Source organism: Lithobates pipiens, unplaced genomic scaffold (genome assembly GCF_037356315.1).
Source record: "Lithobates pipiens isolate NorthernLeopardFrog02 unplaced genomic scaffold, aLitPip1_a1.2 Scaffold_25, whole genome shotgun sequence".
In the NCBI taxonomy this organism is placed as follows: Eukaryota; Metazoa; Chordata; class Amphibia; order Anura; family Ranidae; genus Lithobates; species Lithobates pipiens.
In genome coordinates this window covers 160,695,434-160,711,077 of record NW_027507787.1, presented here as the reverse complement: position 1 = coordinate 160,711,077, position 15,644 = coordinate 160,695,434, and the positions used below count along the sequence as shown (strand labels likewise).

At 43.3% G+C, this 15,644-nt stretch overlaps 1 protein-coding gene across 5 annotated transcripts in view; it reads right to left on the bottom strand.

The window, feature by feature from the left end:
* SORCS1 (sortilin related VPS10 domain containing receptor 1) overlaps window positions 1–15,644 on the bottom strand; it is a 1,028,639-nt gene that overhangs the window by 541,625 nt on the left and 471,370 nt on the right. For all 5 annotated transcript variants that reach the window (XM_077455080.1, XM_077455083.1, XM_077455081.1 and 2 more), the window contains exon 3: window positions 9,845–9,944. In XM_077455080.1, the coding sequence (XP_077311206.1) occupies window positions 9,845–9,944 (100 nt within the window). The remainder of the gene's footprint in view (window positions 1–9,844; window positions 9,945–15,644) is intronic.

Below are 15,644 nucleotides of genomic sequence, written 5' to 3'. Positions count from 1 at the left end.
GGGGAGGTGATAAATGTGCAGGGGGCCTGTATAGATTATTTTTTTCATCTCAAGGGGGATTCCAGTTCTTCTGGGAGCTGTTGCTTCTGCGAGATAGCCAGAGAGACAAGAAGTTGCAGTCTGGGCCTCAACAGCTGCTAGGCTGAGGGCCTCGGAGAAAGTTGCCTGAGGACTACATTTGCTGCAGGGCATTGCACTGGAGTCCTGGATCTGGCGAAGGATCTAGTTGATCTCCCTCACTGAGGCTCTAACTGCAGATGCTGGATGGCAGACAGCTCCTGGAACACTATAGTAAAGTATAGTAAAGACCTGGCTGGGGAGTGTTAGTTGTACAAGTACAAGAAGGGAACTAACACCCACAGGTTGCTATATGGACTGCTGCTCTAGGTTCTCAGATATACTAGCCATTCCCTGCTACCATGGGCATCCGCAAGGGGGGGCAAGGAGGGTCAAGTGCTACCCCCCCAAATCGAGTGCACAGGGATGATTGGGGCAGAGCAGGGGCAGAAAAACTGTCAGTGCTGCCTGGATCCTTTCACGAGATCCGCACACACAGATCCTCTCAGTCTCTGGGAGCTTCCGGCAGCTGTGTGGGGGAGGGGTGCTGATGTCATTTTACAGGAGCCTGGGAGGGAGGAGATCTACCATGCTGCTAAAATTAGATCAGTAAACAGCGAGGATTGTGCAGAAACTGACCTTTGGGGGTGAAATTATTGTACTGGGGGGCAGACTGCTGCATCACCCCATGTCATGTGCAGTAAAGTGACCACCAAGTGATGTATTGTGCCCACCATGTGCAGTGTAGTGACCACCCATGTGATGCATTGTGCCCACCATGGCATGTACTGTGCTCACCATGTGCAGGGACAACCATGTGCAGTGCAGTGACTACCATGCTATGTATTGTTCCCACCATGTGCAATGCAGAGACCACCTTGCGATGTATTGTGCCCACCATGTGATGTACTGTGCCCACCATGTACAGTGCAGTGACCACCATATGATGTATTGTGCCCACCATGTCATGTTGTACTGTGTCCACCTTGTGCAGTGCAGTGACTACCATGTGATGTGTTGTGCCCACCATGTACAGTGCAGTGCCCACTATGTGATGTACTGTAACTGTGCCCATCATGTGATGAACTGTGCTCCTCATGTAATGTACTGTGCCCACCATGTGATGTACTGAAACTTTGCCCACCATGTGGTGTACTGTGCCCACATGTGATGTTGTGTGCCCACCGTGTAATGTGCTGTAATGTACAGTGTCCACCATGTCATTTGCTGTGCCCACCATGTAATGTGGGGTGTGTGCCCTCTGTAATGTGCTTTGCCCACCATGTCATCTGCTGTGATGTACAGTTCCCACCATTTCATGTGGAGTAGTGTGCCCTGTGTGTAATGTGCTGTCCCCACCATGTCGTGTGGTGTATCCATATGTGGTGTGCCAACTGTGTAATGTACAGTCCCCGCCGTGTAATGTGATGTGCCCACCATGTAATGCGGAGTGGTGAAAAAAAGGTAAGAGTAAGAAGACTAAGTAAAGGGGGGTCTATTCTATGGGGGACCTGTCCTGGCCTGCTATAAAGGGGGGTCTATATGGGGGTCACTGACCTGGCCTGCACTTAATGTGATAAAGACTAAGCCCCTCCCATTCATGACATTGTCAAAAAGAGGCGGGGAATGGGAGACCTCAAAATGATGCCCGTCCCCCCCCCCCCCCCCCCCCCGAAAAAAGTTCTGCGGACGCCCATGCCTGCTACCTCCATGAAAGCTGCTATTTGAAAATTAGAGTGAGAAATGTGTCCTCCCACTGTTGTTACTGATCATTTTGGAGTATCCTGTGACCCTAAATCCCTTTACTGTTGAAGGTCTTAGGCAAAAATTCCTAAAAAGACAACCCCTGGACTGAGCCTGAACTGTTAGTGGGAATGGGGCTGTGCTTGTATGACTGGCAGGCTCTGTACTAGTGGATAGGGTGCGGAGTGGTGTGTCGGCAGCAAAGAATACACTCAGAGGCTGAGCTGAAAGAGAACAGTATATTGAGTTTCAACTATGTTCAATCAGGCCCAGCGAGTAGGCTCAGCCAACTGGAGCCACTTACAAACAGTAGCAGAAGATCATGATCCTGGGATGATGCCAACAACTATGGCAGTGAGGAGTGGGAATGTGGCCTTACCGGTCTACACCCCCCCCAATGGGATGTTTCCTACGAGAAGATGGTGTAGTCCTGGCACTTTCCCTATTCCCCAGGAACCTTTCCCTGCCGCTATGCACTGTCCCTGTTAGACTGCGAACCTGTCCCTAAACTAGCCACTCGTTTAAAGCAATTAAATAGACTCAGCACTGATCCAAGATGGCCGAAGGTCACGTGGGAGTGCCAGCATCCAATCGGACAGCTGTCTCCCTAATAACCACAGGAAGCCATAGAGGAACCAAATTCCTCATGCCTTCTTTCCCCTCTGCATTGCTGCTTCGGTTGAGCGACACCTAGAGTGGGGAATACAGACTGCACCTGCCTATATACTAGTTGGGAGAACCTGGGTACATTTCTGGGTACACAATATATCATTTTGTTTACCATGAGATTTTATAATAAAAGTGAGTCAGATTTGCTTGTCTTTACCTCAGAGAGGACATACGACATTTAGCACAGGTCATCATATAACCAAAAAACTGCCCTACACTCTAACAAACAAATAAAATACATAATTACTGTAACAGATAATAAAACTATTGTTGCACATCAGAATTAAATGCTGACCTTTCATTGTTAAGTTTCGAGTGGAAACATTGCCCAGCACCAATTGGAACGACACCCCAGTGTGGCGGAATACTTTGTGTAATAACATTTAATGAAACTGCCCTACCGCATGAACCTGATTCCAAATCGGAATTTCATTGTCAATTGGCATTTCAAGAATTGACCTTTCACGCCCCATTTTGTTTGCCTCTGTTATAACTGTTACTTAGTGCACAGCATGAAAACAGGTCTCATTGTGCGTCTTCTTCCCTAAACAACAAGATTTTGCAAGCTTAGCGACTCTCATTGTCTGTAATGAGGCTGAAAATGACCATTAAGGAAAAAAAGAAAAAGCCTTCCAATTGTCAGAATTTCATCCAACTTCCAACAAACTATCTAAAGATATATATAAAACATCTGAGTCAGCCCAAGAACAAATTGCCTGTAAAAATACTGCAAAGTCTGGTACCCTGTACACTGGAATCACAAATACCCCAACCAGTGGCGGCTGGTGCTATAAATTTTTGGGGGGGCGCAAACAAACTGAAAAATTCTGAAAAAAAAACCCATCAATTGCAGCCTCACTGTACCATCAATCACAGCAATTGTGCCATCAAACACAGCCACTGTGCCCATCAGTTGCCGCCACTGTACCATCAAACGCAGCAACTGTGCCATCAAGTTGTCACTTAAAAACAAGAGGGGTCTGATATCCTTGAGTTTTTTTGGGTGATAAGGAGTCAGCCAAATATTAAGCAACAACTAATTGGTTAGGACTGCAAAAAAAAAAGTATTTTCTCCATTAGAATGTGTATCTGGGACATTGAGAGAAGGTGACTTAGTTGTGAAGGAAACCAAGCCCAGGAAACTTAAAGAGACCATGGGGGTTATTTATGTAAGGCAAATTCACTTTGTAATGCAAGCGCACTTGGAAGTGCAGTGGCTCTAAATCTAAAGGGAAGATCTGAAATGAGTGGAAGCTCTGCTTATTTTATCATCCAATCATGTGAAAGCTAAATTCAGTTTTTTATTTTCCTTGCATGTCCCTCTCAGATCTACATCGACTTTACTTCCAAGTGCACTTTCAGTGCAAAGTGGATTTTCCTTTAGTAAATAACCCCCCGTGTATTGTTCAGAAAGGAGTGGAGCAGTAAGAGAGGCCTATGCCTTTTGCTCCAGATGCAAGTATGAGTGAATTGGATATAATAGTCTTGTGTGACACACAAGAATGTGTACGTGGACCCTTCATGTGAATCCTCTATCTCTCTTTTCATCTGTTAATAAAGAATTCTAGGTATGGATATTTTATACTGTACACAGTTGCATTGCTCCAGCTTATATGTGCAATATACACCATACCTAAAAAAGACAAAAAAAAAGGCAGTCACTTCCAGCGCTGAGAGGTCTTCTATAGTAAAGAGCAACAAATTAATCAGTATTCCAAGACTAGGTGGATGCTGCCCTCAGATGGGGTAATCCGATGGGAACTACAAAAAAAGAAAATAGAATGGTGCGGACACGTGCTGTAACACATCAAGAGGTAAAATCGGATGCGTTTCGGGGGCGCACCCTCTTCCTCAGAGCTAGGCTACTCAGAGTGTGGGGAGGAGGGGGTTACATAGTTTTTACATAGTTAGTCTGGTTGAAAAAAGACACAAGTCCATCCAGTTAGATAATATTCTTACCTTTCCCTGACTTCCTCCCATAGCACCTAGGCGAAGGTGATGTCATGCTCTTTCAACCAGATCACAGAGAATGTTGAGTAGCTCAAATCTGTGCTGTGGTACAGCAACTTCTCATGAGATTTGGGCTGCTCAATATTCCCAGGAATGTTGTTGGCAGGAGAATCATGTCAGCGCATGCACTACAGAAATCCACTAAAGTTAAGTATATTATCTAAGTATCTCCCCCTCCCCATGGGGAAACCTTCACTTAAAAGTGGAGGTACTGCTGATCAGCCTGAACACCCCTTGATATATATTTTTTTGGGAGTGGGTACCTTTTTCTGACACATCCAAAATTCTTGCCAAGGCAAGAATTATGTCAGCAGAACAAAGGAAGTTGGATGCTGGGCATAGGCACTATTCAGAGAATTCCTTCTATTACATGAATGAATGCAAAGCGTTCTCTGATTTTATAAGGTAGAGGGGCGGGCTGTGATTTCCCAACATAGAAGCACACTTTGGGAGACAGTCATTTCCTATAACCGCAAGCACCCAAACAATGACCTTACTGGTAGGATCACCAGGTTGCTTATTATTGTAAGCTGCAGATGTAAAGTGGGCCTTGACTTCAAAGATCTGCTCATTCAAGGTGCTCTCTCACCCCTTCCCTAAATGCTAAAAAAAAATGGGGGGGGGGGGAGGGTTTACATAGTTACATATTTAGTTAACATTCTTACCTTTTCCTCCCATAGCACCTAGGCGAAGTTGATGTCAATGATGTCACCAAATCACAGAGAATGTTGAGTAGCCCAAATCTCGCGATGAGACAATCCTGTGCTTTGCTACAGCAACTTCCCATGAGATCTGGGCTGCTCAGCATTCCCAGGAATGTTGTTAGCAGGAGGATCATGTCAGTGCATGCACTACAGAAGTCCACTAAAGTTAAAGCAGAGGTCCCACTATTTTTTTTTTTTTTATATCAATATCTTTTGTTTATAATGGGTATTGAAAGCACTCACGTTTGTGTTAATAATCGTCGCTCGATTGGTGATTTTAGAGAGGAATATATCTTATATTCCTGTTTTGCACAAGTTTCCCTAGTGCTTGTGGGCATGTGAAGCAAGCACTATATTCCAGACTTTGGTGCAGCTGAGCTACCAGCACCATATGGCATGTGCCATATGTACGGCGCAGTGCCGTACACTTCTGACATTGCCATCACAATGGGCAGCGTCTTCATAAGTGCCTGCCCCCATTGTGATGGCAATGAAGCCCTCAGCGCTGCCCAGTGACCCCTGGGAAATGATGACAGACATCTCCCAGGAGCACTAGCGAGCATGGGTGCCAAGGGTAATTATGTCAGGCACCTTGGAAAGGAAGAGGAAGATTACGAGGGACCCCCTAGCAACAGACCAGAAAAGGTGGGTACATTTTTTTATCCAAAGGTTGTTATTTAGATTTAATGCTGCTGATTAATGCTAAAAAAAAAAAAAAATGATGACTGGAACTCGGCTTTAAGTATATTAACTAAGTATTTTCCCCCCATGGGAACCTTCACTTTAAACTGGAAGTACTGCTTATCAGTCTCCACCCCCCCCCCCCCCCGCAACCTTCAGGGACATGCAGGGGTCAAGTCCTGGGGAAAAAAGTGTGCGAACTCCCACCCAAGGTCCACTCGCCCACCAAAAAAAATAAAAAATGATACGCTCATATGCATGAACACTTCAAAAGTGGTATTTTTCATTCAATTTTCGTATATTGTGTGTGTGAATCTTAACTGTTAGTACGTTAAAAAAAGAACAATCCTCAATAAACATAAATACGGTAATTCTCTGAATAATCAGCATTCATTCAATTGTGCTTCCATGCAAATATGAACATCATGTTCTGATCTTTATTGGGGAATGTTATTTTGTATATTGTGTTTATGTGGTGAGTTTACACTTTTCATTGAAAAGAGTTTGGATAACACAGGGTTAAACAGAAAGGTCATAAATCAACTGCACTGTTATCTGGACAGAATGCTTAGGGAGATAGTGATGTGTTCCTGCTTAGGAGATGTATGTTAGCTTAGGGGGGCTGAAAACTCTGCAGGGCTCCAACACACACTCACTGCTATTCCAACCCTTCACATATTTCCACATAAACTTCCCTCCTGGCATTAAACTTTGCCAAGTATTGTGCTCAGCTTACCACCCCAAACTGATGTTCCTCCCTCAGCTCACCTCTCTCCCTGCATGTCCTGTGAGCAAGATAGCTGTGCTCCTCCTCTGGGTTCTCTCATCATATGGCACTGAAGATAGAGGATGGGGGATTCAGAGGGATACACAGAGCAAGTATGCAGGAGACTGGAGACTGGGGGGGGAGATGAGGAGACAGAAAATCAGGAGGGGCCGTCAGGGAGGAGCGCATCACGAGAGGTCTGACTAAATACAATCTCTTAGCAGCAGGGACCTGATCTACCCGTCAGATAGCTGTGATTGACAGGTAGACCGTAGCAGAAGCAGTCATGGGGCCCCCTACTGGCAATGCCTGAATGGTCAGGTGTGCGGCACTTACTATTGCGAGCTGTGTCCTGTGTCGGCAGCTGTTGGTGTAGCACCTGCCACACAGTTCACATACTTCAAAGTCTTGCAGGACATGGCTGCTAATGGGAACTGAGTTCCTGTTCTGGAAAAAGTACAGGAACTCCGTTCCCATGCGTTCTCGCAGGACTTGAGCCCTGGGGACATGTCACACATCCCAGAAGACTGTGGGACCAGTTGGGGAGCACCCTGCAATCTTCTGCATCAGAGCTGATTGTTCTCTGAGTTTCAAAACCCAGGTGGCTGATATCATCTTGGATGTGGGAGGAGCTGACTGTGACTTCCTTCTATTTTTACAGCTAGCTCCCACATCCAAGATGGTGGCACTAGGGTTTTGAAACTCAGCAAACAACCAGCTCAGATGAAGACAGCACCAGTCCCTTGGGCTGCCAAGGGTCTGTTTCCTTTATTTTTTTTAATAGAATGATTAAAGTTCCTCCTTAATGAATGAATGAATGAAATACTTGTATAGCGCACAATGCAAACTAAATCGCCTCCTTAACCCCTTTAACGTTCTGCTCCACCATTTAGTAGAGCACATTTTGAGTCACACTGACTCATTGAAAAATTTGGACTTTAAAGGGTTAAGAAAGAGGGAAGGGGGTCTCATTAAATTAGCAAACCTTGCCTGAAGTACAAAGGTCTGCTTTAAAAGAATTCAACACAGCTTCTGAAATTACAATAACATGTTGAAGCTTATATGAGATGTGTAGTGAGTTGGTCAAGATATACTTTGAGCACTTTTAACTTTTCAAAATGAAATACTTGTTTTGGATTTGTGATTAAAAAGTATTGAAGACAGTGGCAGCCAGGCAATTAACCTTTTTCAAAAGAAGTTTAAAAATGTCAGCCTACATGTTAATCTCATGACAGGTGTAATTTAAAGAAACTCTGACACATAATTAAATGTTTTAATTCATTCACATACTAGTCTTTGGATGTAAAAAAAAAAATCTAAATTCCTTTTCTTATTTTTGTGAATTCTGTAGCCAGCCTATCTGTCCTGCAACAGGAGCGTTTCTCAGATTGTATTTTCTCTGCTACATGTTGTTTGAGCTTGTTCCATCAGGGTGTGCTAGAGAGTTATCTTTCCATGTTCTGGGTATTTGATGGACTAGCCTAGCCTTACCAACCTCTTTAACATAGAGAAACCCTTTGAATAAATTTCCAGGCTCAGGGGACCCCTAAGGACTACTATATTCACAGCTCACAATACATTTGCATGATGGTGATTTGGAAGAATGTTCTTTCATTTGTGGGCAGTGGGAACTGCACCCTGAGGCCGCGTACACACGCGGGGACTGTCTGCCGAAACTAAGTTCGTCAAACTGTCCGCTGAAACTGTCCGCTGAAGCCCCACACACGAGCGGACTGTCCGCTGAAACACTGTTCAGCGGACAAAGTTGAGCCAACAGTCCGCCCGTGTGTACGCGGCCTGAGAGTGTTGGCTGCTGGAGAAAGGAGTGAAAACCTATAGGAAATAAGCTGCAACGGTTCCCGCATATGGAGATGTGGTTAATTACTGGTTGAATGGAAAGCTATGCACAAGAACCTTAAGCTTTTGCCATTGGGTCAATGTACAAGAATACAACACCCTTCAGCATGGGTCAATATATGTATATATAATGTATATAGCTGTGTGATACCTCTGGCCTCTGAACACAGAACGTTGCCTTTTCAGCACAGGCACTATGCACAGAACATCCATTTTCTCAATTTTTACAAAGTGTTCTTTGTTTGGATAAATTGGAGATCATGATGTCACCACCACCGCTTTGCATCCATTGGGAAAATGAAAAGTATTTTTTAGAATGGTGACCGAGTGACCTCTTATGATGTTCACAATGTAGCAGGGTAGCCGCTCGGCACAGGAGCCGGAAGTGAGTGGGGATCACTGGATTAGCAGTGCTTACTAAAGTGATTTTCATCTTCCACATGGATCCCACAGGAATGGCACATACCCTGTTTCCCCTAAAATAAGACCTAGCGTGATTGTCGGTGTTGGCTGCAATATAAGCCCTACCACCCAAATAAGCCCTACTCTGTTTCCTCCAAAATAAGCCCTACCCTGAAAAGAAGACCTACAAGGACTTTAACTAGGGCTTATTTGGGGGGTAGGGCTTTTATTGCAGCTATCACCGACAATCACACTAGGTCTTATTTTAGGGGAAACAGGGTACATACGTACAATGGTCCAAGGTGGACCAGTATAACTGTGCAAAAATTGCCAAGCCTAAACTTCAGCTTTAACTCTCTAGAATCTACCAAATATTGAAATATAAGCTTTTTGTCAAACAGTGCATCTAAAACTAAAAAGGAGATAGGTAAGAAAATAGACTTATTGGCTTAATGTTGCTAAATTTTGCAGAGTGCTCTTCCGCTATATAGGCAACCTTCTGAATAGTTTGTTTAGACAACAACTTGAAGACCATTTTTAGTTCCTGTTGTCCTTATGGACCTAACTCATTGGTCAATAAGAAGACCTCTTTCCTTCAGTAAGAGAAGAGACGAAAAACCATAAAGATACAGAAGAGAAGCACTGTGACCGAGGCCAAAAAAAAAAATGAGCAAGTATTTGTCCCATAATAACGTGTCAAAGTAAATGTGGAAACCACCGAAAAACATGTATTTATGGCACCGCTTCTGAAATCTTAACGAGCCGTTCTATCAGCGTCGGCCAAACAGCTGCAAGGCATGCCGAGAATTGCTTCTGCTTTCATTTGTTTTCTTATATATTTCCCTGCACCTCACAGTCATAAGGCTTGTGTCAACGGTAATAGACTGCGGGAGCTGAGAAGGTTATCCAAGCACAGTCGACCTAAAATAACGGGAAATTTAAGGGCCGGTCTTACCTTGCGCTTGTTTGTAGGGCAGACATAAAGATAACTCAAGATGGTCTTTAATCCGACTTTATCATTCAGCTTCTCATATGTCGTCCCGTAGTCCGTAGATCTGAAAAATAAAATGTGCAAAGAGAACCGTGAGATGGTAAATGTGCCCATAGGTTCCACAGTGTGCTGCTTAAAGAAAACTTGAGACAAAAGTAAAGCCATAAAGAAAATATAAGGTAGCGCTTGTTTACACTTGCATCTGCGTTCAGTAAAAATAGACAGCTGAGCTGTGGTTTTACCACCCCAGCCAGACTGGTTAAACACATGCCACAGCCATGGTGCTTTGCGGCCAGGACAAAAATAATACCCCCTGTTACACTAGTGGTAGTACCACTGCCGAACATAACCCATTCAAGTGAATGGGGCTGCACTGCAATGGCCCTGTAACTTCCAGGCGCAGTATGATGGTGTTGGCTTTACAGGGTTAAAACAAGTGGTGAGTAGGCAACATATACAGCCCCCACCACCTGTCAAATAGGGTGGCAGGGTCTTCCGCAAGCTGTAGATCTAAACCTATCCATGGCTCTATTTATTAGTGGTTTCCCAAATTTTCGTAATTAAGTCTTATGTGAAAATGAATTTTATGCAATAGTTCAGTGAATATATAAAATAGACCCTTTAGGCCAATTTACATTATTGCAGCATAACCTTACCTACACACAATAGTGTGAATGGGCCCTTAGAGTTTTACATCTACTTTAAAGTGGTCCTAAAGGCTGGGTGTTTTTTTTTACCTTAATGCCTTTACATTAACTCTAATGCCTCGCACACACGATCAGACTTTCTGCCAGAAAAAAAAAACGTGGAATTTTGTCCGAAGGGCATTGGCTTAAACTTGTCTTGCATACACATGGTCACACAAATGTTGGGCAACAATTACAAATGTAGTGATGCACTAGACATACTACGTGGTTTTTCAGCTCTTTAGCGCCCCCTTTTGGGCTCCTTCTGCTAATTTCGTGTTAGTAGAAATTTGGTGAGTGTCGATCCTCTCTTTTCTTTTCGTGTTTTTCATTTAGCGCATTTCATTTAGTGCTTTTCTGTTCGCACTTTTCATTAAATCATTACATTTTCAATAAAAAAAATTGTGTAGAATAATACTTAGCTATGTGTTTTACTTCAAATGACAGTTTGGGAGTAGGCAGTTACATTTTTAAAAATGCAATGTAAAATTGACAAGGGACACCAACATAGTTGGATCTTAAAAACTACAGGATAATGGTGTTGTGGTAACTTGCACAAATAAGAAAAAAAAAGCATAATAATATTATTCTTGATATCACTACAAAAAAAAGCCTTTGAAAATTTGTTTGCAATAACTCCATCAGTCTCACCAGCAAAGCAGCTTCATTATTATCCCATTGAAGAAGAAGAGAAAATGCGCTGCATTTGGAAATTTCATAATTTGCCACGTCACGAATGTTAATTCTCCATTACGAGCGCTAGTTTACAAGACTGACCGCTTCTGCTTCCAAGCATGCATGTTTGTACTTTGGACTTTTGTCTGACAGACTTGTGTACACATGTTTGGAAATCCGGTAACACACATTTGTTGGCGGAAAATTTTAAAATATGCTAGCCAACATTTGTTGGTGGAAAGTCCAACAACAATTGTCCGATGGAGCGTACACATGGTTGGATTTTCCGCCAACAGCCTGACATCCAACATCTTAAAGTCGGAAAGTCTGATCGCGTGTACGGGGTATAATACTTACTATTTGCCTCCCCCACCCCTAAAAACTTACCTGAACCTGTCAGGGATCCAGTGCTGTGCCTGGCTGCAGTCTTCTCTCTCTGCTCTAACATCTTCTCACAGACTCCAGCAGCAGCGGGAGCCATTGGCTTCAGCTACTGTCAATCAAATAGTGTGAGGAGGAACTAGGGAGCAGAGCTGAGCTGCACTATGTGTGTCTATGGACACAGGCAGTGTGGCTCAGCAGCGAGCCCACATGAGTGCCCCTATAGCAAGTGGCTTGCTACAGTGCCTTGAAAAAGTATTCATACCCCTTGAAATTTTCCACATTTTGTCATATTACAAACAAAAACGTAAATGTATTGTATTGGGATTTTATGTGATAGACCAACACAAAGTGGCACATAATTGTGAAGTGGAAAGAAAATGATAAATAGTAAATGGTTTTCAACATTTTTACAAAAAAATATGTGAAAAATGTGGCGTACATTTGTATTCAGCCCCCCTGAGTCAATAATTTGTAGAAACTCCTTTCACTGCCATTACAGCTGCAAGTCTTTTTAGGGATGTCTCTACCAGCTTTCTAGATCTAGAGAGTGACATTTTTGCCCATTCTTCTTTGCAAAATAGCTCAAGCTCTGTCAGATTGGATGGAGAGCGTCTGTGAACAGTAATTTTCAAGTTTTGCCACAGATTCTCAATTGGATTTAGGTCTGGACTTTGACGTTCTAACACATAAATATGCTTTGATCTAAACCATTCCATTGTAGCTCTGGCTGTATGTTTAGGGTCGTTGTCCTACTGGAAGGTGAACCTCCGCCCCAGTCTCAAGCAGATGCTAACAGGTTTTCTCCTAAGTTTGTCCTGTATTCGGCTCCATATATCTTCACATTCACTTTGACAAGCTTTCCTGTCCCTGCTAAAGAAAAGTATCCCCAAAACTTGATGCTACCACCAACATGTTTCACAATGGGGATGGTGAGTTCTTATAGCTTTCTTTCAACAATGGCTTTCTTCTTGCCACTCTTCCATAAAGGCCAGATTTGTGGAGTAAACGACTAATAGTTGTCTGTGGAGCTGTGGATCTCTGCAGCTCCTCCAGAGTTACCATGGGCCTCTTGGCTGCTTCTCTGATTAAGTATATGCTCAGTTTATCTGGATGGCCATGTCTTGGTAGGTTTACAGTTGTGCCATACTCTTTCCATTTTTGGATGCTGGATTGAACAGTGCTCCGTGAGATGTTCAAAGCTTGGGATATTTTTTATAACGTAACCCTGCTTTAAACTTCCACAACTTTTCCCTGAACTGGTCTGGTGTGTTCCTTGGCCTTTATGATGCCGTTTGTCCACTAAGGTTCTCTAACAAACCTCTGAGGACTTCACACAACAGCTGTATTTATACTGAGATTAAATTACACACAGGTAGACTCTATTTACTAATTAGGCGACTTCTGAAGGGCAATTGGTTCCAGTAGATTTTAGTTAAAACCCTTTCACACATGCGGACATTATGTCTGTATTTCATCATCCGTTTGCGGATGAAATACGGACATACATGCATTCCTATGGGATAGCTATTGTCCACCTCCGCTACTGTCCGCTACTGTCCAATTCTGCAGACGGAGGAAAATCCTATTTTTCTATCCGTCTGCAGAGCGGATCGGATGAACACGGACAGACGGTCTGTGCTCATTCGATCCCCCATAGAGGAGAGCGGAGAGCTGACAGGGCGGTCCCTGCACAGTGTGCAGAGACCGCCCTGTCCGCCACCGGCTCAGCACGGACAATGGAGCGATCCCCGCTGAGCAAGTGGATCATCACGGGGTGGATCATTACTGATCCGTCCCATGTGAAAGGGGCCTAAGGGATATCAGAGTAAAGAGGGCTGAATACAAATGCACGCCACACTTTTCACATATATATTTGTAAACAATTTTGAAAACCATTTATCATTTTCTTTCCACTTCCCAATTATGTGCTACTTTATGTTGGTCAGTCACATAAAATCCCAATAAAATACATTTACATTTTTGGTTGTAATGTGGCAAAATGTGGAACATTTCAAGGGGTATGAATACATTTTCAAGGCATTGTATGGTGGCACACAGAGAAGCGCTGGTAGGGGAACCCAGAAAAGGAGGTTTGGGTCCACTCTGTGCAATACCCCTGCACAGAGCAGATAAGTATAATAAGTATGAGTTTTTTTTATACACTTCTTTTTTTAATCCTTTCGCTGCCAGGTCTATACTTCGTACAGACCTGACAACGGGGGGTTTCACACACAATTCGGTGGCTGTAGCCTGTCAGGCAGAAGCATTTCAGCGGCTGTGCTGCCACCTGATTGCTTTCCCACACCCCTCGGTACCGGCACCCCTCCATGCCCCCCCCCCCGCCATGTATTCCAGGCCCTGCTTGTCCATCTGCGAACCCGGGAACTGACATGGCAGGTGGAGGGAAGGAAAAACATGTCTGCTCTCCTCCCCTTCTTGCTGTGACCTGTAAAGCGATGTGTATGATGTCACTTTCGGGTCATTCTGTCATTTTCCACGGCTAGCATAGCTGGTAATGGATGCATTGCAGTGCAATGTGAATTGCATTACATTCAGTGGAGGCCAGAGGAGACATGCAGGCTCTTTTATACTTTGCATGTCTCATTAAAGAGAACCTTCCACCTAAAAATCATGAAAAAGAAAAAAGTTAGGCAAATAAAATTAAATTTTTTTGCAAAAAAAATAAAGTTACACAAACATAACCCCCCCCCACTCCAAAACAAATTTGAAGCCCCCCCACCCCCACATATATGCCCAGACGAATGTAGAAGCACGCATTGGGGCGCCTAAATGTAAAAAACATTGATTGTGAACACATGTTAATTATGGCTATACACGCCAGAGTGAGAGGTTTTTGAGGAGTCGCCTATAGAAAATATTGGGTACTGAAGTTTGTTGCCATTTCACAGGCGCACACAAAGTTGAGGTTTGACATGTTTGGTATCTATTTACTCATATTTTACATTTTACAAAAAATGTGGGTAGTTTATTGCATTTGTTTGCCCTAAAATCCACTTTAATGTGTTTTTTACTGAAATTTAGACCTTTGTAGTATTTTACCAAGAAAAAAAAAAAGTTGGTCTTATGCCACGTACACACGATTGGAATTTTGGTCGGAAAAAGCTCTGATGGTTTTTCTGATGGAATTCTGACGGGATTTTGCGCAAGCTGTCTTGCATACACACGGTCACACCAAATCCTGACCATCATGAACGTGGTGACATACAACACGTACAACTGGACTAGAAGAAGGAAGTTCAATACCCAGTAGCCAATAGCTTCCATCTTGTAGTTGAATCTGAGCATGCGTGAGTCGGGATTGCATACACACGATAGGAATTTTCGATAGAAAGTTTTTCCGGCCGAAAAATTGAGAACATGCTGTCAAATGTTTGCTAGTGGGAATTCGTCAGCTAAATTCCAATGGAGCATACATACGGTCGCATTTTCCGATGAAAAGCTCTCATTGGTCTTTTTCTAGCCAAAACTTTGATTGTGTGTGTCTGTGGCATAACTCGTGGGGAGAATCTCTCCCTATAGGCTCCTGAGATGTAAATCCGGCCCTGGTGATGCATATGTGTGGACGGTCGGTGTTAAAGCTCACCCTGTGTTACGCGGGCGGCAACAGGTTAACATGAAAAAATATTTCTGATGATACTTTATCTATGGCGTGTTTTTTTTTTGTTTAGCACTCATGCTACAGCACCTCTTACAATAAGTTGACAAAGCTCATAAACATTTGTATGCTCCTATGTACAATTTCTTATTAGCTAAAAAGTTGCATTTATTGCTTCAGAAGCCCCATGGATCACACATCAATTATTTTAAAAAATGTATAAAAAATTCCTTATTTACATAATCTTATACACCGCCGTCAGTTTACGCTCCCCCTCCAACAACTTTTATTTAAATATCTTTTGTCTTCCGCTGACTATTTATCATAGAAGTTAAAACCTCCATGGCAGGAATGCATAATTTATTTCTGGAAAGAACGCAAACACAATATCCAGTCGGAGGTA